We start from the raw sequence: 25,074 nt of genomic DNA on the forward strand, positions 1-25,074 counted from the left end.
TAAGTAAATAATAGACAGCCAATATACAGAAGTCCCATCTTTAACTAAATCACAAAGGGAACAGCATTAAGAGGTGGAAAGGGAAATGGAGATCAAATGTTCTAAGGTCTTCAAAGTATCTGGGAAGAAGTGAAAGGAGCAATTTAAACTAATAAATCAATCATACAATAATAAGTATAAAGATTAGGCTGTATTTCCATTATATATAATATAATAATACTTTATGTCTTTCAAAATTAGAGGCTTAAAAACTATTTTATAAGCTCTCTATTCTGTGGGCATGAGTAACTGGATATGGGACATTTTTTTTTTTTTTTTTTTTTGGACATGGTCAGCCTGCAATTACTCCACAGTATGTGGTGTCTTTGAGGAAATCACTCAATCTACAAAGGAGTATGTAGGATGAGCTAGCAAGGGTCACATATGGCACTTTTCAGCTAGTTTATGGGGTACTCTGAGCATCATTAGATTGTTCTCTCAGGATCATCAGTATCTTCTCCTAGAACATAACAGAAACTTCTAGATTAAGATTGGACTGCTTGGTTGGGCCTCAGAGGGAGAAGATGTGTGTGCCTAGTCCTGCTAGGACTAAATGTCCCAGTGTGGAGTGGTATAAGGGGGAGAGGCCACCTTCTCTAAAGAGAAGGGGAGGGGGTAATTAAGGAAGGGATTTGTAAGGGTGGGACTGGGAAGGGGGTTTTAATCGGGATGTAAAGTGAATAAAAAATAAATGATTGATGAAAAAAAGACTCCTGGAATCACAGGAGTGATTGCTATGTTTTTTTTTCCCTAAAGCAAGTAACAAAGACAACATAAATTAAAGATGTTAAGGAGACTCTCCTCCTCCTCCTCTTCCTCTTTTTATAGTACTGTATATCGAACCTAGGATCTCAATATGCTTAGGCAAGTGTTCTGTCACTGAGCCATATCCCTGGCCCTGTGGGGATGTTTGTCCTGAGAAATGCTGTTTTAAACTTACCTACACAATCAAACTTTCACTCAACCTATAACCACACTAATAATATGCTTTGAGATCATTTATAACTCTGTACACATTCTGCTTACATTCTACATATTTAACCTGTTCAGATTTAACTGACCTCTAAGAAAACCACTATAATCAATCTTACAATGCTTTCAACACCCTGATGTACCATGTTTCCTATTTTTCCTTTGTGAGCCATACGTACCCTTGACTCAGGAAGAATGTACTTGTGCACAGCATGCGGTGGCTAGCCCATTCGATTGAAAACAACCCTCACAAAACATCAAGAAAAATGCTGAACTCAACAGACAGGCATAGATGATAACATGTTTCTGGCTTTTTGTGCTATTCTGAGTCAATAGGACCCCAAACTAATTTCCTCCCTTGTGAAACTCCTATTCATAGCTTCATATTCATGTGCTGTTCATAAACAGAGAGGACAGCCTTTGTCTAAGAGTTCAGATCAGTGGAGAGAGATCAGTACTCTCCTGAATAAATCCTGCACACTTGGTTAACCTAAAACAAGGGTCACTGTTTTTGCTTTTGCTTTGTGCCAGAACCCTTTTTATTTTTAAAAATTGAAACAATCTTGCTAAGTTAACAAGGCTGGAACTCACATCACACACTGTGGCCCAGGCAGGCCTTTTGTGATCCTCTGGTGTCAGTCTCCAGGGCAGCTGGGATTTCTACCTGTGCCAGATCAAACTCTTGAAGAATGGAGACACATGTGCAGAAACAGAGGGGAGGAACTGGTAGAGGCCATCACTAGAAGCTGAAATAAAAGCTGGTGCAAAGATATATGATATATAGGACAATACTCGGATAATTGAAACAAAATTTCAGAAAGGTAAATGCAAGAGACAGAATGTGTGACGAATAGAAAGCAAGCAGTAAATTGGAAGTTTACAAGAGAAAAATCTAATGGTTATATTAAATGCAGTTATGCTACAGACTACAATAAGAGCAATAGCATGAAATTACAAAAATAAAAATGTTGCCTAGAGGAAATATCCTAAATGTGAGGTTATAGAAATCTTAAAGGTAAAAGGAGAGAAAAATATATCATACAAACACTAATAAAATTAAGTTTTGTGGTAACATGAGCTTATTTAAATAAACATTATAAGAGATACACAAAGACATTATATTATCATAAAATTGTCACTGCATTATAAAGAAAGCTATTCTAATTCTGTATACTTTTAGCAGCATAACGGTATATTATATTAAGCAAAAATTGACATAATACAGGGTAGCAGAATAACGTTCTCTCAAATATATCCACATCCTAATTACCAGGACCTCCAGGTATATTGTTTTATGGAAAATAAAGAAATTAATGTAGTGGATAAAATTAAGGTTGCTAATCACCTGGTCATAGTTCCCAAAAGACCCAAGATAATCTCAAAAATAGAAGAGGGAGGTAGAAGCAACAGCACGGCACTGAAGAATCCTCTATAGTAAGCTGACTTTGATTCTTTTTGTGAGGTCCACTTTCAGTTTTCAGTCCATGGTGATTTCCTAAGTGGCTTGATCATGTGCCCACTAGCAGTAGATAAGCGTTCCTCTTGTATTCTCACCAACAGAAAAGCAATCATGTTAAACAAGAAAAGTCATATGTGTATGTCTAGAAAAAAAATTAAATCTACACAGATTAAAAAACAAACAAACAAGCAAGCAAAATCCCTAATTGTTACCTCAGAATGGGGTCGAGAGAGAAATGGTGAGTGACTAATCCTAATGAGTACAGGATTTATTTTGGCTGTGATCAAATGAGATTGTGAATATTTCTAACACTCTGCTGAACATTATATTAGATGTGCCTGCCAATGAAAGAAGGAAAAATTACATAAGCTAAAGGCTAGAAACAACTGTTTTATTACTTGAGAATAAATGATTAGAGAATACTATAAATTCACAGAAGCCAAAGGAGAATTTGTCAGGCAGAGTACTAGAGCAGAAAAGGCTATACAGAGAGAACTCCAGGTACAAGAGGGAGTGAGAGAGGGCCCTCCCCACTCTGGGGCTCAGGTTGGCCTGGAATTCATGGCAATCCAACTGCATAAACCTCCCATATGCTAGGATTCCAGGGGTGAACGCCATGCATTTGCAATAGGTTTCAATTATTCAGCTTAGCACTGATTAGTGCACCCATGCTGATTCTGTTGGAAAAATAGAAAACAGAATAGAAAAAAAAATTCCTGAAACCAATATAGGCGCAGAAATGACCAACCATCCAGAGTAGGAAATTTTGTTGGAAACTGTGTTAAGAAATCTAGAGGGTTATTTTTTCCCCCTCAGAAGAGGGAAATTTTTTTTTCTAAAATAATTGTTACTCTACCTTCATCTAAAGAAGCTTAAAAGTAAAGCCCAAAGAGATCAAACTGTTTTAAAATAAGTTAACTTAATATGAGAGCAAACGTCAATATTATTTATAGGAATAACATTTTCAAACACCACGTAAGTCCCTAGATGAAAATGAGTCCTTGCTCAAGTCGAAAGTAAATGTCAAAGCAGCATTATCAACTGGCTGAACTTTGAATGTGCATACACTGATCTCCTAAGTAAAGGTCGCAGGCAGACAGCACAGAGTTTAGACACCGGCTCTGTCCAATACTTGGTGAACAATAACTTCTATTGACACAGAGGCACCTCCAAGGAAAGCAGACTAGAAATTTGAAGACAACTTGAAGATAATGACAGAATCGAGAAAACAAACAAACAAACAAACAAAAAGACTACAAAATGGATTATCAACCACAAGAGTGGTGCAGTGAAGAGCAAAAACCAGCAATAATCCATAATTCTTATTATAAAGTATTGAAAAGCACGTTTTTTAAATTTAAAAGTATGGCAAATAGCTGGGCATAGTGGTACATGCCTTTAATCTAAGCACTCAGGAGGCAGAGGCAGGGTTGGAGGCCAGCCTGGTGTACAGAGCAAGTTCTAGGACAGGCAGGGCTGTTACACAGAGAAACCTGTCTCAAAATACAAATGAAAGAAAAAGTATGGCAAATAAAGACAGGTTATAATCTCTTCAGCAGGCACTGTCTGGAACCAAAGTAAAAGGTAAGGTGAATTCTAGAATTTAAAATATGTGCCCATATGCAAATAGTCTCCCAAAACAGATAAACACACGGAGAAAAGATGTAACCGTTAAAGCCAGCCGCAGGCCAATTCCTTTCACAATAACAGTTCTTAGAAACCTACTAGCTTCACAGACCCTCAAACTCCACACCAAGGAAGCAACCTTTGGACTGCTTTGGGAGGCACTGCCACTGATTTCAACCACTCTGGGAAACAAGCTTGTCTCCTCAGAAACCAGGACGGGTGCAAACATCTTTCAATAAGTTATCTGCTTGGACGCGGTTAGTCTCTTCTTAGAAAATGCAGAGAGGTAACAACAAGTCTGAGCTGGCAGGCATGTGGCTCAGCGACAGTTTTACAGGGAGTTTGTGGGATCCTCGAAGTCAGCACATGTTCATGTACTGAACTTACAAAATAAGGTCAGTAGCTGGAAGTGGGGCAGGGAATCTGCTACAGTCCCAATCAGCCTCTTTTACTTTGATGAAAGACCAACTTACGCTTCTTCGTCTCATTAGTAAAACAGAAGCTCTAGAACAATTTCATTAGAGTTTAAAAGAAAATACCCCAGAGCAGGTGCCCAGAGAACTGAGGATGAGTGAACTGGTATTGTAAGTTATTTCCCTGCCAAAGAAAAGTTTCTGTATTTGATGGAGAAAATAATACTTTCCTAAAAAAAAAAAAAAGTTTATTTTATAATTATTTTATTTACATTCCAAACGTTGTCCCCCATCCTGGTTCCCCCTCCCATTTGCCTCTTGCCTCTGAGAGGATGCCCTTTCCCCAGGCATCCCCCTTCTCTGGGGCATCAAGTCTCTATAGAATTAGGTATTTCCTTTCCCACTGTGGCTAGACAATGTAGTTAGTCCTTTGCTACAAATGTGTTGGGGTGACCTCAGACCAGCCCATGCATGCTCTTTGGTTGGTGGCTTAGTATCTGGGAGCTCCTCCAGGTCCAGGTTGACCTTTCATGGGGTTGTTATCTCCTTCAGCTCCTTCAATCTGTCCCCTAAGTCTTCCACAGGGGTCCCCAACCTCAAAAATACTGTTTCTTAAAGGACTTGGCTACAATGCCATGTCTTGATCATTTTACCTTGACTCAGTCTTAGCCAAAAGGCCTAGGGTGATTGACCATCAAATCTTAAACATCTAGCAGAGACAAATACAATACTGATTGGCTATCAACCCAGAAAAAAAAATGTCAGTACTCTCAAAAATCTTTACTTTCATCTTACCAGTAAATTTAAATCCACTTATTTATCAAAGATTTACCCATGTCATGTTAAATCAAAGATATTTGGGTTAATTCATCCTTTTTAATTTACACGAGTACTCACTATAAACCAATTTGGTGCCATGGAAATATACATTCACTTGTAGAGATAATAGACATAGAATAGAAAAAAAGCCCAAAATTTTTTATAGATTTCATTTAAACTTATCATTTGCCAGCTGAGAGCTTTTCACCCCTGAAAAGTCAGACTGTTGAACTGATTTCCTATGGACCTCTAAGCAATTTTTAATGCTAAATCATTATTCTCAATGGCATGGCAGTTACTAGAAACAAGGTACATTTTTTTTCATTTCAAATACAAAAATAAATATGATTGATAGGCTGTCTTAGTTATTTTTCTATTGCTGTGACAAAACACCATGAGTGAGGCAATTTACAAAAGAAAGCATTTGATTGGGTTTCAGGGGGTTAGAATCTTTGATGGTGGAGCACTGCCATGGTGACAGAATTAGCTGAGATTAGATTCTCACATCTTGATCAGCAAGTAGGAGGCAGTGAGAGCTACTGGGAATGGCACTGGTCTACCTCAAAGCCTGCTTCCAATATCATGCCTCTTCCAACAAGGCCATATCTCCTGATCCTTCCCCAAAAGTTCTACCAACCAGGGACCAACTATTCAAACATGTGAGCCTATATGGCCTATTCTCATTTAAACAGCTACTGAGGGGTTTATGGAAAAGCAAAAGGTCAAAAGGGGGAGCTTATTGTTTATACTTAAGTCCATCTTGTTCCTTACTTTAAGAAGTAATAGAACAGGGCATATGGCACTATGTTAATAAATCCTGAGAAAAGTAACTACAGGTGTCCTGGTAGGGGGTTTGTCAACTTGGCACAAGCTATAGTTATCTGGGAAGAAGAACCTTAACTGAGAAAATGCTTCCACCAGATGGGCGATAGGCAAGTCTGTACTACATTTTCTTGATTAACGATTGAGGTGGGAGGGCCCAATTCATTGGGGTACATGCCATCCCTGTGCTAGTAGTACTGGGAGGTATAAGAAAGCAGGCTTGGGCAAGACTTGATCAAAGCAAGCCAAAAAGCAGTGTTCCTCCATGGCCTCTGTCTTAGTTCTTACCACTGGGTTTCAGTTACAGGTTTTTTCTTTTGTTATGTTTTGTTTTTAAATAGTCATATATACCATTTTGATAGGTTTTTGAAACCTATTATCCTTGAAAGGTTGCTAAGGGATGTAAATGAGATGGTTCCTGCAGGTCAGGATCTCAGTTGCCAAGGTAAAAGTCTAGACCACAGGAATGTAATGTATCTTTACAGTACATGAAGCTAACAGTTTCATTTAAGTTGATCAGAAAATGTCTGGGGAAAGGAATGAGGCCCTATCCAAGATCATATCCATCCAGACCTTGAGCCTGGATCAATGCTATTTTAACATAAAATACTTTTATAAAAAAAGATTACTACCGAGAAGACTCAGTCAGAAAAGTGTCTACAATGCAAGCATGAGAGCCTGCATCCACATCCTCAGCATTTACCAAAAAAGGGCAAGGTACAGCACTGAGGTGGGGGGCATGCAGATATGGGGAGATCCCTGAGGCTGACCAAACCAAGGACCTTTAGGTTCAGGAACAGACTGTCTCTATAAACTTTACAGAGAACAGCCAAGAAAGATACTTAATGTCAACCTCAGGCCTACACACACATATGCACATGTGCGTGCATGTGTGTGCGTGACAAAACGTATGTAAGGAGGTGGGCTGGAGAGGGACAGAGAAACCAACAGTGTTATTAATTGAGCTGGGATTCTAGCAGCCAGAAGTATCCAATTGGAAATGACGGGCTCCTTTTCATTTCAATGTCCCTATAAAATTTTCCTTGTTGTTGGTGGTTGTAGTGATGGTAGTGGTGGAGATTTTGTTTTGTTTTTCAGTACTAGGGGTTGAAACTTGGGCCTTATATGCTATGCAAATGCTCTAATCATACTGACCTATATCCCCAGCAGGACATTTTAAGTTAAAAAAATTGTTATTTATTAACTGGTACATATAAGCTGCTGCATGTTAATGGGATAACATATATTTCATTAAACATATATATCCTGAAATGTTTAAATCAGAGGAAATGTATGTGTCCCTTCCAACAGACCATTTCTTTTTTTTTTTTTTTTTTTTTAGATTTATTTATTATATGTAAGTATGCTGTAGCTGTCTTCAGACACTCCAGAAGAGGGAGTCAGATCTCGTTACGGATGGTTGTGAGCCACCATGTGGTTGCTGGGATTTGAACTCTGGACCTTCAGAAGAGCAGTCGGGTGCTCTTACCTGCTGAGCCATCTCACCAGCCCAGACCATTTCTTTAGATTAAAACATTTAAAAAAAAAAATCACTCTTCTAGCATTTATTTATTTATTTTTTTACAAAAAGCATAGCAAATTATTGACATGTATAACTGCCTCACTGTAATGCAGGATGGAAATCATTCTTAGTCTTAGAAGCAACAGTAACTTTGCAGGTATTGATCAATATGCCTGCACCCTCCCTCCCTCTGACACTCCCCAGCCTCTGGTATTCTACTCCTAACATCAGGGGAGTTTAACTCTTCTAGATTCCACTGAGTAAGATTCCACTTGTTTGTGGGACCCTGAAAGGCAGCCTGTTTTCTGGTTGAGCTAGGTTTAAACCTTAGAGACCCAGCAGGTGTTGCTGCAAGGAAAGGCAGGTGTTTGCCACACCCCCAGACACCAGGATCCTGACAGGCTTCAGCTCCATCATTCTGTGGCCCTATATCAGTCATGTAGGGCAAGGCCCCAAACTCCTGGTATTCTGTCTGGACTCCACCCCACAGTTACCTGGCAACAGCCAGGTATGCTGTTCCACACAGTTACCTACCTGGCAACAGCCAGGTAGGCCTGGCCCACCATAAAAGGGGCTGTTTGCCCCCTCCTCTTTCTCTTACTCTTGCCTCTCTCTCTTGCCCTCTTGCCCCTCCATCCACATTACCTTTCCCCCTCACTCCACGTGGCCATGGCCAGCCTCTACTTCTCTACTCTGTCCCTCTCTCTGCCTCTACTACCCTCTTAGCTCCCCTTCCCGCCATGACAATAAACGCCTTAAAACCATGGACTGCCTCTTCTCATCGGAATCCACGGTACTGGAGCAATGGAGCAGGTCTTCCCCTAAAGAGCTGCATTTAATCTCCCATGGGAGGTCTCCCAGAGCGCTTTCCTCCCACCCATTGTCCCCCAAGCTAGAGCCAGCCTCTCCCCCCAATCCCCTCCCTCCCACCGCCACCACCAATTCTGGCAGGTTCGAGGGGACCTCAGACTGTCCCCCCCCCCAAGCAGGGTCCTGTGGCTTCTCCCAGCCTGACACCCACCTCGCCCAGCAGAGGTGTGGGGTGTATGAAGACAAATTTCCAGCTAGCTAGCCCTGTGGCTGGCCACCATTTTAAACCACACTTATCTTTCTGTGCTTGGTTTATTTCAGTTAACATACTAATCTCCAGTTCCATCCATACGATTACAAGTGACAATACTTCCTTTTTTCTGTGGCTTAATACTATTCCTTTGTGTACTGTGTATATGTACTGCCACATGTTCAAGGACATTCTGGTCTCTATACTGAATTCCAGTCCAGTCAGAGGTTACATAGCAAGACTTTGCCTCAAAACAAACAAACAAACAAACAAAGCCAAAAATAATAAAGCAAGTATGACAGTTACTCAACAATTAGTGGTTATAGTGATAGATGACGTTCTGATCCACATTGAAAGTTTTGGTCTAAGTGAAGACTATATCTTGGTCATAATTAGCCAGTTCAGGATGCTCTAAAATAAAGATTTTAAGCTCTTTTAGATAGGTGGAGTCAGGGAAAGATACTCATGAAGATTTTATGGTTTGAATGCCATCATTGTACAAAAAATTCTTATGGGAGATTTCTCTCAATTGTGTTTATATCCATGGGTATACATGGCATTAAATGACTGGCATATTGCAAATAAAATCAACATTTTTCTCTAGCTAACATTCTCTCTTCCATACTACTGATTTGCTGCTGTGGTTTCTTGTTTATCACAATTTTGAGCACATTAAGTACTATAGACAATGGAGACTACTGATTTCTATGTCTGACATGAGCCTTGAGAGTAGGACTGATAATCTTGTACGTCTAGCTACTGTTTAATCTAAGAAAAGAGAAAGAAATACAAGCTGCGGTGTTGAATACACGAACTAACGAGGGAGCTGCCAGTGGAGATAAGGTCACAGTTTTACCCTCCTTCCTGAAACAGCCAAAAAGAAGAATCAGTGAAGAAGCAGCCACTGTCAGGATTTGGTTTCAAGCAATGCAAGACCTTGCTGGTGAAGGAAGAATATCAATGCTGGTAGCAATACCTCAAATGACACTCAAGATTCCCATACATTTAAGGCAAATCTCAATTAGGCACTCCCTCTTTAATAGCAAGGCAGTCTGCTGGACAGAAGAAAAAAAGGATCAACTAGACTGAGCACTAAACAAGAAAGATTCAAAGACAGAGACAGATATACAAACAGAGCGATCCAGAGACATGTAGAAGGTACCCTCTATATCTCCAGAAAACTGAGGATCAATGAACTCTATCTGAGGAATCTAAGTCTATGGGAAAATGTAAAGGGGTCAGAAGGAACACTGACACTATTACAAGTTCATTTAAAAAAGCAAACAAACAAGCCAGGCGTGGTGGCGCAAGCCTTTAATCCCAGCACTCGGGAGGCAGAGGCAGGCGGATTTCTGAGTTCGAGGCCAGCCTGGTCTACAGAGTGAGTTCCAGGACAGCCAGGACTATACAGAGAAACCCTGTCTCAAAAAAACAAAACGAAACAAACAAACAAAACAAAAAACAAACAAACTCCTGTTTTCCAACCAAAGTTGAAAATATTATCTATTTAACACCCACGGATTGTGTAAAACACTCAGAAGGCACCTGACTACTGTAATGCTAAATTACACACAACCCACAGGCTGATTAAAGATATGCTGCCAAAATGGAAGAGCAAACCAGAAAGTATAAATTGACTTATACTGCCTTAATGTGAATGAACTACAACAAAACACAAAAATATTTATCGCTGCCAGTTAGTTTTCTATTGCTGTGATAAAACAATATGACCATAGCAACTTAGAGAAGGAAGTGTTTATTTGGGGCTGACAGTTCCAGAGTGATGAGAGTCCATCACCATTATGGCAGGGAAGCATGGCAGCAGGCAGGCATGAGGACTAGAGCTGGAAGTTAAGAGCTGAGGGCACACACCTTGAACCATACATATAAAGCCAGGAGACTCACTGGAAAGAGAACAGAGATTTGAAATCTCAAAGGCCACCTTCAGTGACATATGTCCTCCACTAAGGCCACATCTCTTCACCCTTCCCAACAGTTCAACCAACCAGGTATCTAGCATTTAAATGCCTGAGACATATGTGGGACATCGCTCTCAAACCACAAGGGACACTGAAATATTTTATACTGAACAAAATAATAATCAGAATATACTTTACCCAATCAAAAAGTGTGGGGCATGTAAAGGTAAAAAGTGAAGAATACCTGAGCTTGTCCGATGATCATGTGTATGATACATGCATTTACATACACACACACACACACACACACACACACACACACACACACACACACACCCCACTCTGATTTTCAGGAATCAATAACAAATTAAATACCAGTAACAAATTAAAACAGGCCGGTTTAAAAAAATTGTTGACATTGTCTTGGTGTGGTGGTTTGAATGAGAATGGACCCCACAGGTTTATATATGTGGAGGTTTTGTTCCCAGTTAATAGGACTGTTTTGGAAAGGATTAAGAAGTGTCTGCTTTTTGAAGGAAGTATATCATTGGAGGAGGGAGTTGGAGTTTCAAAAGCAGGCACTATTCTCCGTTAGCTCCCTATTTAAACCAGACTCAAGAATTGGGACTCTACAATAATGACTGCCTCACTTTTGGAGGGTTAATAAAATCTTCCCACAAAACCTGCATATCTTTAAAGATTCCTTTTTACTGTGTGTTTTTGAGTGTGTTTACCTGCATGTATGTTAGCACGCCATATGGATGCATGCCCAAGGAGGACAGAAGATAGTGTCATATTCCCTGGAGTTAGAGTTACAGACTGCTATTAGCCGCTGTGTGGATGCTGGGAGTGAAACCCAGTTCTCTGCAAGAACAGCAAGTGCTCTTAACCACTGAGTCATCTCTCCAGTCCCTTTGTGTAGCCTTCCCAATTAGACAGCTATATAAATGAGGATATCACATTGCAGTTATTAGAGTAGTTCAAGTTGAAATTAACCAACAGTACTAAATGTGAGTGAGAATATTGATCAAACTGAATTCTGATAAAATGTTGTGGAATGGAAAATGGTACATTACTTTAAAAATTTACAGATACAGTCTTTTAAAATTCAGCAAGAACCTAGCATATATTAAGTAATTCTACTTAGAATTATCTAGCCAAAGAAATAAGATATATATTTACATAAGGACTAAAATGAATATTTTCATAGCAATTTGTCATAATTATAATAGTTCAAAACAGAATAGACTATCTATCTATCAATAAGTACAAAATATAATCATAAATAGTATAATATTCAGTAGGAGACATGACTTGGATTCAGAGTGCTTACTGCTCTAGCAGAAAAAATGACATTTATATCAGTTTCAGTGACAGGACACAAGAAAGTGATTAAAGGTATGACTGACAACTTGATAATATGAACTTTGGTTTTAAATAAAAAAGTGTATCTTTAAGGTAAGAAGTGTATCTTATTTTCACTTGAATTTTAAGAGATCCCTGATATTAAAAACAAAAAATAATGTTTTCTTGCAAGCAAAAAGGAACACAATAAATCTCAACAAAGGCAATTTTTCTGTGTGAATGTATTTGGGGTTTTAGCAGAGCATGTAAAGGAAAGTGGAGGCGATACGTCTTTAAGATCTATATCAAACAGCTGACTCCCTCAAGGCTAAGAGAATACTGAAGCGAGTCAGAAAACAGTAAGAGCCCAAGGATAGGACATAGTACTGTATTGTACTTTGGAGATGGCATGACCTTTGCACTCAGGAACTAAGAGGAGCTGTGGGTGGCTCCCTCAACAAGATAAAGTCACTTCAGAATTCTAGCATGGAGGGAGGAAGGGCTTCCAAGGCCCCATCCCTAGCTGAGGAGTTACTGGCAACTGACGGTTGCTGGGGGAGGGAAGAGTTCTTTTTCTCTAGAAGTGTGGTTATTGAAATATTGTCTGTACTGCAATGGATGATCTCACGGCCATGCACATACAAGCATGAATTAGGCACAGAGGGTTAAAACATAAATACATAAAACAGCAACAACAAGAAAAAGATTAAGTAAAATGCTGAACAAAATTAAAAGCAACAGGTCTGATTAGATCAGTCACAGAATTCAAATCACAGGGCCAAATTCTTGCCTCCAAGATGGGAGAACTGGAAATAAGTAGTGATGTATAACATATGGGAAAAAACATCTAGAGAAACAACTTCTATGGGGACAAGAACAGAATATTTCTAGAACTAGATTTTGAACAAGCAAACTTAAACATCTTTTAGTAAAACAAAAATGAGATATGCCTGTATTTTAGCTCGATTTGTTCAAACTCTGTTCCTTTTAACCTTGTGTGTGTGTGTGTGTGTGTGTGTGTGTGTGTAGACAAGTTTCTGATACCTTTTTCTTCCCGATAAACCTTCTGTAGCATGTCTGAATTTCTTGGCAGCTCATTACAAAGGAGTCTGAGAACTTCCAACTCGAGTGTGGCCCAACAGTAGGGAGTGCCTACATCTTTCTGAGATTTCTCCCAGGGAGCGGCACTAAATTTTCACAGTACAGATTGGAGAAAAATCCGTTAAGCTTTTGACAAGGGTATGAACCATACTACTTTGAAATACATCTGAATACTTACTCTCATCAATTCCTGGGCTCAAGTGAAGCTATGATGTAGGGATGTGTGCCTGTAATCCAGGCACTCAAGACACAGAGGCAAGAGGATAGCAAGTTCTAGGCCAACCTGGGGTACACAGCAAGGCTCTTGCTAAAACAACAAAGACCAACCAACAAAAGTACATAAACACAGCCGGGCAGTGATGGCGCACACCTTTAATCCCAACACTCGGGAGGCAGAGGCAGGCAGATTTCTGAGTTCGAGGCCAGCCTGCTCTACAAAGTGAGTTCCGGGACGGCCAGAGCTATCCAGAGAAACCCTGTCTTGGAAAAAAAAAAAAAAGGAAAAAAAAAGTACATAAACACAGAACACCTAAAGGAAGGGTGGGAAGGAGAGAGACAGAGGAAGGGAGTTGGAGAAGAAGAGGGCGGATAATAATGTTTCTTTTTTTCAGTTTTGTTAATACTTTAAAAATATTATCTTCTTATCTCCCTATCCACCCAGCTTCTTTCAGCATACACAAGATCTGAACAGGTTTAAAGTAAACAAAATCCCTTTACTGAGAGGGGAAAGTGGATGGATATTTGAGTTCAAGGCCAGCTTGGTCTATAGACAGGACAGCCAGAGCTACACAGAGAAACCCTAGTCTCAAAGAACAACAACAAAAAAGAGGTTCCAGTAACTCAAGAATGCTGGCAGTATTAAACCACAGGTTTAAAATAACTATAATTAATATGCACAGAGTATTGCATAGTAATGAAAAAGTAGACAGTACAAAAACAGATGGTTGCCATAGAGATGGAAATTCTAACTCAAAGAGAAATACTAAAAGTGATAGATATATTGATTAGCTTCTCCCAAAGAAACAAACTTAATTTTTTCTCAAAACAAAAGAACAAAATGAAAATCAAAACAAACCAAAACTCCATAAGAAAGAAAATGAAATGAAACAAAAATAGTACACACAAACACAAAACCATGAGTCAACTTTGTTTTGGACTTCCAGGGGTCTGCCCTGGAGTATACTTAACATATCCAAAGACATGCCAGTGTACAAAACTGATATCCCGCTGGGTGTGGTGGTGCAAGCCTTTAATCCCAGCACTTGGGAGGCAGAGGCAGGTGGATTTCTGAGTTCGAGGCCAGCCTGGTCTACAAAGTGAGTTCCAGGACAGCCAGGACTATACAGAGAAACCCTGTCTCGAAAAAACAAAAACAAAAAACAAGCAAAACTGATATCCCTTTTCCCATCAAGTATCAATTACAAACAGCTTCTTGGTTATAGATGGGACTTTGTGTCCACTTTCCCTTCTCAGTGCAGGCATTTTGTCTACTTTAAACCTGTTCAGATCTTGTGTACACTGAGAGAAAGAAAAAACATGAAGGTGGGTGGGTAGGGAGGTGGGGGTATCTGAGAGGACTAGGGGAATGAAAAACACGATTAGGAAAATATGTAATATTTTAAAAGTCTTGACAAACAGAAAAAAAGAAACTCACATTTATTATTATTATTATTATTATTATTGTTGTTGTTGTTGTTATCATTTGGTTGTTTCTGACACAGGGTGCATGTAACCCTGGCAGTCCAAAAACTTACCAGAAGGGCCTCAAACTCTTCAAGTACTGGATTAAAGGCATGCACCATGACAACCAACCTTATTATTACATTTTATTACTCACTTTCTACTCATTTTTTAGACTTACTGAGGTATGATTGACAAAATTGTAAATATATATATATATATAATTTGCTATATCTGTACAGTATGAAATGATAATCAAAGTCAAGTCAATTAACACATTTATCATATTACCTTTTCAATACTTTAAAAACATTTAGAACTAATTCATTTTATAACTGAGTATTTGTCATTTTCCAAAAGCCATCTCCCCGTTTCCTCTCCCTTAAGTTTTGGCAACTACTATGTTCAAGTTGATTTCTTAGTTTGATTCTTTTAGATAACACATATGAAGTGATTCTATACAACAACGTGTTCTCTATCTGGCTGATTTCACTTAGTATATAGTACCTTCTAGGTTTTTTCTATGTTGTAGCTTACAGTAGGAAATACACTTTTTTTTTTTCCTTTATGCACTCATATATAGGTACTCAGCTGGGTCAGTCATCCATCATGGCTGCTGTAAGCCATTCTGAAATAAACAGAGTAATGTAATGATTTCTTTAAAATATGATTACAGGTTGGAAAGATGGCTCAGCAGGTAATAGTGCTTGCAGTTCTTTTAGTGGAACCGAGGTCAGATCATAGCATCAACATTAGATAGGTGACAATTCCCTGTAACTCCAACTTCAGAAGTTCTACACCCTCTTTTGACCTTCATGCTCAGTGAAGCAACTACATATGCACCCCCCTCCCATCTATAAGCAATAAAACCTGTTTTTAAAAAAATAAATTAATAAGGACAGGTATGATGGCACATTTTAATCCCAGCATCTAGAAGGCCGAGGCAAAGGCAGCCAGATCTCTTAGGAGTGAGGCCAGCCTAGTAGTTCTAACTGAGCCAGGTATACACAGTGTGATCCTGTCTCAAACAAACAATTGAGTGTGAATTCAAAACAAGGAAAACACTTACTGACATCCTTTCCCAAATAAACAAATAAATGGACAAATAAATGAATGAAGGAAAATGCTTGTTTCATTTTCTTTGTACATGTATACAGAAATGGCATCGTTGAACCCTATGATTCTACTTGTAAGATTTTAAGTTACCTCCACATTATTTTTCACAATAGCTGTTAACAATTTACTAAACCAGCATAGTCCCCAACAACAAGCTAACCATTTGTTCTTACACCCACACTCAGCAAGGAGACTTCTTTGTAACAGGCATATCAGGTACATGATTTGCAAATGTTTTCTTTTATTCTGGAGGCTGCACTTTAATATTCTTGTTTCCTTTGTTTCAAAGGTGTTGGCTTGATGAAGTCTCACTTGTTTGTTTTTGTATTTGCTGCTTAAGCTTTTATAGTCATGTTCAAACTGTCACCAAGGTCCACATCAAAGAGGTTTTTCCCTATATTTTCTTCATGGAGTCTTGCAATTTCAAGATTTGCATTTATTTTCTGAGCGGTTTTTAATTTTTCTAAGTGATATGTCAAAGGTCCTGTGCCTTCTCTTCCTCTTTTCTATTCTTCCTTTCTTTTCCCCCTTCCTTCCCTTGCTTTCTGTGAATACCCAGATTCCCAATACCTTAACTCACCGAAGAATCCTTTTTTTATTTCTATGTATGTGCTTGACACACTTGTCAAAGATTAGCTGATTGTGAAGGTATAAGGCATTTCTAGGTATGATCCTCCATTGTCTTTGATTCTGTTTTAATCTAAGTACCAAAATCAAAAGCCTTGTTTAAAAATAGAGAAATTAAAAGCAAAAGGATGTCAATATTATACAAACTAATTTTCATTCTGACATTTTTATGCATGTACATCATACTTTGTTCATATTCATCCTGTCATTTTCTTCTCTTCCCCCATCCCTCTTCTTATCCCCAGTGGTCTTTCAAAAAAAAAAAAAAAGCAATTCTGCACATAAGAGAAAGCACATAGTAGTTTGTGTGACTTATTTCACATAATGATCTTCAGTTCCATCTGCAGGATTTCATTCTTTACATCTCAGTAAAACTTCATTGTATACATGTTTCTTCACCCCCTGTTGATGGGGATCTAGTCTGCTTTTCTGTCTTGGCTACTGTAAATAATGCTGCAATAAAGATGGATGTGCAAGTGTCTCACCTACAGGCTGCAGGCTGAGACTCCTGTGGGTATACACCCCATAGCAGTATACTAGGATCGCATGTTTCTACTTCCACATTTTGAGGTCCTCCACACTACTTTCCATACTGACTAAACTAATTTATATTCTCACTACAAAGAGGAAATAAAAATAAGGCAAGACATCCCATTTAGGATTATCCTAACTCTGAATGAAACAGTAAAGTACAAAGATTCTGTGTGTAGTAGTGACTCAATAAATGTGTGCCTCTTTTCTAGTTACTGAAAATTAGTAAAATTATTTCCATTATATAAAAATATCACAATCAGGCTCAGCATGGTGGTGGACACCTTTTATCCTAGCCCTCGGGAGGGAGAAGCAGGTGCTCTACAGAGTTAGTACAGGACAGCCAGGGCTATACATAGAAAATCTTGCAATCCTAGCACCTGGAAACCTGAGGCAGAAGGATCACCACAAATTCAAAGCATCTTAGAGATGGATTACAAGAAGATACATTTCTAGACTTTTCCTTTAGTCTCTAGCAACAACTTTTTGCTGAATAAAATACCCACAATCTAAACATTACTTTTATAATAGAAGAGAATTACATTCCGCCAAATATATATGTAGTTCATGTTGCTTCATATACTTGATCTATAAAGCAAAATAGAAAATCTAACCTCAAGGAAACCTATTAAAAGTTTATAGGAGTTACCACAGCAAGATGGCTGAATAGGACTTTTCAATGTTCCTACCTTCCCAGAAACATCACAGTCAACTACTATTCACATAACAAAGTATTTTTTGCAAGGGCTCAGTAATTCAGGTGGCACCGTGCAGCACCTGGCTCAGGTACGGAAATAAAAAAAAAGATGTATTAGGGCTGGAAAGATGGCTCAGAGGTTAAGAGCACTGGTAGCTCTTCCAGAGGTCCTGAGTTCAATTCCTAGCAACCACATAGTGGCTCAAAGGCATCTGTAATGGGATACAATGCCCTCTCTGATGTGTCAGTGACAGTGTATTCATATACATTAAATAAATAATAAAAATAAAAAATACCCAATCTCTTAAAAAAAAAAGATATATTATAGAAGCTGAGGAGAAGGGCAATCCTGTAGGAGGACCAGCAGTCTCAATTAATCTGGGCTCCTGAGATCTCTCAAACACTGGACCACCAAACAGACAGCATACACCAGCTGATATGAGGCCCCCAACACACATACAGTAGAGGACTGCTGGGTCTCTCTTCATTCAGAGATGATGAACCTAGCCCTAAAGAGACTGGAGGCTCCAGGGAGTTTAGAGGTCAGGTGGGATGGGGGGTGAGGGCATCCACAGGGAGACAGGGATCTGGGGAGGAGGTATGCGATGTGTAACAGAAGGTGGATGGGGATACAGGGAATGGAATATGGAGTATAAAAAATAAATTAAAAATAAAAAAAAAAGGAAGCACAGCTTGACTTCACATGGGCCACTCAAACAGCATAGGAGCAATGAGACGCAAAGCCAGGCAGGCCCTAGAGCCCCATGAAAGAAGCTCTAGCTAAATCCTGCACACTCGTTTCAGGCCCATCTTGGATTCCAGACCAGGCCTAGACCACTGACAAACCAGATTCCATAGTCTTAGACTGTAGGCCAACCTCAGTGTCAGATTTGCATCCTATTCCCAGTACAGGTTCAGCTCAACATCAGGATAGCCTTTGCAGCCCCACACTCTAAACTAGCACAGGCCATTATGATGGAGACCGAGTTTCCAGGCTGGTTGCCACATATACCAGCTCTTACTTTCCCAAGATCCACAGTAGTCCTCAGAGCTCCATACTGGAGAGGACTCAGGGTCCAGACTCATTTCAGCAAAGCCACTGACGAGGCCAGTCTTTGGTATCTAGTTTGTCTACATGAACTCAGATTCTAGGTCTGCCCTGAAGAACGTGGCCTCCAGTCACACGTTAAACACAGGCTAGCTGCAGTGACCAGAAAGCTCAGGCCAGTCCAAAAGATCCAGCCTCTATGGGTAACGTGTTAGGCTGGCATTCAGAGACCAGACTCCAAAATGTCTCTTAGGGACCTATGCTGCAGGCTCTACCCTAGTTAGGCTGGCCCCAAAGTACAAAACATCTAAGGTCCACACCACCCCAGTAGTCTCTGACCTGTAGAGATCCAGGCTCCAGACAGGAGTCCTTCAGACTTGCCACCATAAACTCAAGTTCTAGGCTTGTCCAACCCCAGAGAACTCAGGCTCTGGGCATGTTCCTATGAAGCCAAGTGCCAGAGCCATCATCAAAACTAATAAAACCCTAGTCTGCTTAAATTACCACCATGCTTTAGAAATTCTAAACTACATGAAAGATAAAACATGTAGCCGGGTGGTGGTGGCGCACGCTTTTAGTCCCAGCACTTGGGAGGCAGAGGCAGGCGGATTTCTGAGTCTCGAGGCCAGCCTGGTCTACAAAGTGAGTTCCAGGACAGCCAAGGCTATAATATAGAGAAACCCTGTCTCAAAAAAAAAAAAAACAAAAACAAAAACAAAAAAACCCTAAAACCAAAAAACAACCAAGCAAACAAACAAAAAAAAAGAGTACAGGGATAGCTTAACTAGATCCTCTGCTCTGGGGTTCCCAAGACCCAAACCATACTGGCAATCCCACCTTCAGCTCACTAGTAAGCAGAAGTAAGTTCCTTAGAATTTAATTTTGATGCCATTTTCTTGAGGGCCATCAGCTAGAGGAAAAAAATGTCCCCTTCAGTCTTCCTTATGACCCTTTCCTCTCAAAGCATGGCTGTTTGTTTCCACAACAGGATGCCTGAGGCTCTGGCTTGACCCTTTTAAGGACTCACCTTTTGGGAAGGACCTACCTAAGATGGTGTTTCCTTTGACTAATTAAAAACCAAATCATCCCCAACTTAGGAATAAAGTTTCTTCATATTCACAGGCTTTGGCCACACTAAACAGCAGGGAGTTACACAGGGCCGTCCATGGCTAGGGGAGAATCCTGAAATCATCTTATGACTCATTTAAAGCGTCAGAGAACCATTCTGCTCACTGTTCCCCTCTAAGCTGGCTCCTGCCTCTTAGAGTCCACCTGCATACTCTGTAGTTATTCCTTTTCATTTCTTATTATTTACTTCAAGACACTCCGATTGTCATGTTTCTTATCCTCTGTAAATCTAAACAGTCATTAAGCTAGTTGTCCAGTCAGTGAACAACCTGGAAAGAGCTATTTTTTTCCTTTTATTGAAAATAGATTCTTTTTCACATAATACATCCTGATTATGGTTCCCCTTCCCTCTACTCCTCCCACCTCCCCTCCCATGCGGATCCACCCCTTTTCTGTCTCTCATTAGAAAACAGGCTTTTAAGGAATAATAATAAAAATAAAAAGGGAAAAATAAAAACTAACACATTGGAATTGGACAAAGAGAAGAAAAAGAGCTCAAGAAAAAGTGGAAGAAATCGAGACCCATTTCATACTAAGAAATCCCATAAAATCCTAACCTGGAAATCATAATAAATCCACACAGGACCTGGTGCAGACCTGTGCAGGCTGCTTCAGGCTCTGTGATGGAACTGCAATTATATGTGGTCAATACTTTTTCTTCTTCAACTTCTAATATATATGGACATGCAACTAAAGAAAATTACACAGTATAGATTGTTTTTAACAGCCTGGCTAGTATGAAATACAAGGGACTCACCTACTCTTTCAAAACTATACTCTTTTATAAAAGGAAAATTTTAATAAATGTTTGAAATACTCTTAAGAATTTGCCAATAAAAGCATTGAAAGTGTTATTTTCCTAGTATTCAATACATTTATCCTCAAATAGAACTGTATATTTATGAGGCAGGGCTTTGCTGTGAAGCCCTTACTCACTCTATGTGTAGACCAGGGTAGCCTCAAACTCAGATATTCACCTGCCTCTGCCTCCCAGGTCCCCACCTGGCAATAAATCTTTTCTTACACAAGAATGTTATGGTTCCACTTGAGAGAGTATTGTCTGTATGCACCACAAGTGTTGTGGTTTCCTTTAACTTTCAGTGATCAAACTGTTTGTGGATGCACATGAACCTGAGTAGATAACTGAAGTCTTTCTTCACTCTGAACAGCTTCACCTGAGAAGGAAACACCTCCCTCCCAGTTCAAATCAACAAATGTTTATATGTCAAATATAAATATATGCTCTTGCCTATAACATTATATATGGGAAACCACTTTCTCAGTCATATATCACATTATAAGTACTATATTAGCATTTATTGCTACTGGCTTAGTTTCAGGACAACGTAGCTATGAGAGGATGAACAAGGCAGGACTGTGAGTATGAAGCTAGTCTGACCTACATAGTGAGTACTATGTGGTACTGGACCAGAATGGTCTATAAGGTGAGACTCCATCTCAGAAAAACCAACCAACCAACCAATAAACAAATGACAACAATGCTCTAAAAGGAAGTAAAGGCCCTTGCTCTTCTCTAATGAATGGGCTGCACTCTCTAACCTGACCGTTCAGGCTGCTGTTCCCTCAAGTATACATATCCTTCCAAAACAGTAAAGGAAATCAGAGAGCTATAGTCACCACAAAGGAAAAAGCCATTTTTTTTTAAACAATTCATTTTTGAGACAGGGTCTCACTCTGTAGGTCAAACTAACCTCAAAGTCATGGAACTCTCTTACCTCAGCCTCTCAGGTGTTGGAATTACAGGTATGAGTCACTTAAATCTGGCTAAGAGTCTACTCTTATATAAAGACTTTTAATCCTGATACCAGGTACAAGCTAACAGGTTAAGAGAACTTCACTACTGAGAACAGGGAGAAGAATTAATAGAGTTTTATATGAGATACAGTGATGAGATTATATACCTGACATTGTGAAGTGTCAAATAAATGTAAATACTTTCTAAGATCAGTCATTAGTAAAATAAACCAAAAGGAATTTATTTACAAAATGCCTTATTTCAACAACAGTTACAGCCAAGAAACAGGGTATCAAGCAATAATGAACTAAGAGACTCCACTAAGGGTGTTTAAGCTATTATGGCCAGAGTAGCTTCTCTTGCTAGCTATAAAGATGTCCATTTGAGTCCTCCACTTGCACAAGGGCATCATTGAACCAAAGGGGGCTGTGTATAGCAGACACGTTCAGCTGAGTCACAGGTTTCTTGGCTTTCTTTTTCTCCTCCCTCATTAGTTTCCTACTTTTCTCCTTCTCTGTTGGCTCCTTCCTCTTTTTCTCCTCCACTATCAGCTCCTTTTTCAGCTTCCTCTTCTTTATTGCCAGCTCCTTCCTCTCCTTCTTTGTCCTGAATACTGACGGAAACTGCTTTATTATAGCCTTCCCGGTTCCGAGCAATTTCAATGGCAAAAAATTGAATCCTGGGTGCTGAAAGGTAAATAGAATTGATTGTCCTAGTCTTAGATAATTATGTGTACTGACTAAAAACAAATTCTAACATGAAAGTCACTCAAATATGTTACATTAAGGAACAGGACCTAGAAAGATATAAAAAATAAGATGACCTCCGAGCTAATTATCCTTGTTAGTGAACCCAGATCCTCTTACAGAAACAATGCCCAGGGCAAGAAACTCACCAAAGATGGTGTTCTCTTCAGTGTAGCCCTGGGAACAATCCAGTCGCAGTAAAGTCCCGTAGTTATAATCTTCTACGATCCCTTCAAATTTTAAGCAGAATGGTCTCCACTTCTATAAATGCAAAAAGCGACACCTCAGCTGATAGAACCTAAGAGTCTAACGTACTTGAGCCAGGAAAGAGGTTTGAGCTTCCCCAGCGAGGATAAAAGCCAGGGTCAAAGAGACAAACCATGAGATAACTGGCAGCTTTATAGTGAAAATCGTAACACATTCTTGTGCTATATATAAGACTGCTGCTTCCCCTACACACAATATTTTGATCAGGAAAACAACAACAACAAAAAAACCCAAAATAACCCCTTCAATCTTTTTACTCCAAAATTAAAATGTGATTTCTAAACCAGATCTACGCTTTGCTTTTATTCCCTGAACCCTATTAACTATTTTGTCATCCAACCCTTCCAGCTAAATTTCCTGCCAAAATAAACTGACCCCCTCCTCCCCTTAAGGAGTATCTAAAGGGGTAGTTGAAGTGTCCAAGATAAGAAGAGGGAAAAAAAAGTCTCCAATAAACACCAAAAGCACATGAGACAGAAATTAATTTCATAGCTGACTTATTTAATATAAAATCCAGGTTCCTTAAAGTAAGTCCCTTGAACAAATGTAAAGTGCATATACAAATATATAATCAAAATTATGGGCCAGATGTTAGATAATGCTTAAGAGGATACTTACTTCTTTAGCTGATTCTGATTTGAGTTCTTCTGGGTCCAATACATCTACCCTGAGTGTCTCAAAAATCTCACGGAACTCAGAGTAGATTTGGTCATCTACTTTGGTCAGTTTCAGAAACTGTGGGTCAACTGATGAAATCAGCTGCCAGACAATAGAACAAACATAAAGATGCTAGTCACTAATTTAGACTTCTCCCCCTCCAGTGCCACACCCTCAGAAAACCTATGGTTCTCAGGGCAGAAGATTAATTTAGACAGTAGTAACAGACCAGGTCTTGCATGAAACCATTAAAATGGTCTTAAGAGTCACAGTAATAGCCCTCTCTCTCTTTTTGTTTTTCCTTTTTCTTTTTTCTTTTTACTACTTTGACAATTGAATGAACCCTTCAGTCCTAGTATTGCCTGGCTCTTGTTCTGTGACCATTCATTCAGGAGACATTTAAGTGTCTGTTACTCTTGGGCCAGGCATCTTCCCTCCAGGTAGCAAACAAGAGGGGGCAGACAAGCAGAACTTCTCATCATCAAATTCATTTCTACCCTTGTTCCCTGGGCGTTAAGACTTTTCGGTAGTTAAAACAACAAGGAAAACTTAACAATTTACGTTGCTGAGAACCGTGACTAGCACAGCACCATACACTAAAATTATATGCTGACTTCTGCTTAATGATGACAACTCACTTTATAATAGACTTCAGCATGCTGCATTGCTCGAATGGCCCAAGCCATTTCAATATCAGGCTGTAAAAGAGAAAGAACATCAGTTCAGAAATCTCAGTCCTGCAATGGATAAGAAATTAAGACCCAATGAACTACTGAACATCTTTTTCTCCAGCATCAAGTGATAACTATTATACTAAATGAAATAAAAATAAAATTTATCATTATATATGTAATATATAATATGTTGTATTATATAAAAATTTAAATATAACTTACATTAATATACCCACTTACATACATCAGAGTTGTTGGGAGGACAAAAATACATGCGAAACTATTTTTCACTTTCCTGAATGTAGCAATGTTATAGTCATCATTTGTCTTTATCAGATAGCCAATTTTCCATTCTGTAAAACTCCAGAACAAATGATGTAGCTAAATTATATATAAGTATATCTGAACAAGTACCCACTGGACTCTCCTTTTTCATCCTGCCTGCTGTCCCCTTCATGATGCCAGAAAAATCCATCTACACATGCACCTCCCACCTTAGACCAAGAAATTTTCCTACCTTTGAATCTATATTTTCTGTCCACTTATACTTTGAGGATTCAGTTCCAGCGACATTTCCCTGATGTAATCTACTGCCTCCATTCTTAAAAATCTCTCCTGCTAACCCCTTTCCATCCTATTGCTTGAACCACTCATCTAGTACACATTACATCCTGATTGCTATTTCTGTCATTTTTCCCCCTATCTCCGGACATACAGCTTGTACAGAGGTCCAAATGACACACACCACAAACCGGTGCCACTTTACCGCGCAGTGCAATCATTCATTTTATAGGTTCTTTAAAAAATACTATGTTTTGGCTCTTCTTCCCTCAGACATTATGACCTGATCTGCTGTGAGGTGGAATCTGGTTGTGCCTCTGGTGCTCAGTGGCTTCTCAGGTGGTTTCTAAATCATAGAAAGTTAGCGACCCACTTTCACGTGTTCTAAAGTACTACAATTACACTGACTTGAAGGTACTATTTTCGGCTGATGTGGGAAAGTCTGAAGATATCAAACAGCAAAGGAGCTTACAATTTAAAGCTCGGTGGG

At 39.3% G+C, this 25,074-nt stretch overlaps 1 protein-coding gene across 2 annotated transcripts in view; it reads right to left on the reverse strand.

Moving 5' to 3' along the window:
• Pbdc1 (polysaccharide biosynthesis domain containing 1) overlaps positions 1 to 25,074 on the reverse strand; it is a 38,791-nt gene that overhangs the window by 13,375 nt on the left and 342 nt on the right. Inside the window, exons 3-6 of one of the 2 annotated variants that reach the window (XM_021153654.3) lie at positions 23,988 to 24,047; positions 23,311 to 23,451; positions 22,575 to 22,686; positions 21,900 to 22,365 (exon numbers count right to left, since the gene is read on the reverse strand). In XM_021153654.3, the coding sequence (XP_021009313.1) occupies positions 22,178 to 22,365; positions 22,575 to 22,686; positions 23,311 to 23,451; positions 23,988 to 24,047 (501 nt within the window). In that variant the 3' untranslated portion in view covers positions 21,900 to 22,177. Of the gene's footprint in view, positions 1 to 21,899; positions 22,366 to 22,574; positions 22,687 to 23,310; positions 23,452 to 23,987; positions 24,048 to 25,074 lie in introns of those variants that run through there. The other variant, XM_085838065.1, reaches the window with a different exon arrangement.

This window comes from Mus caroli, unplaced genomic scaffold, assembly GCF_978045245.1.
Source record: "Mus caroli unplaced genomic scaffold, Mus_caroli_1 scaffold_5, whole genome shotgun sequence".
Lineage (NCBI taxonomy): Eukaryota > Metazoa > Chordata > Mammalia > Rodentia > Muridae > Mus > Mus caroli.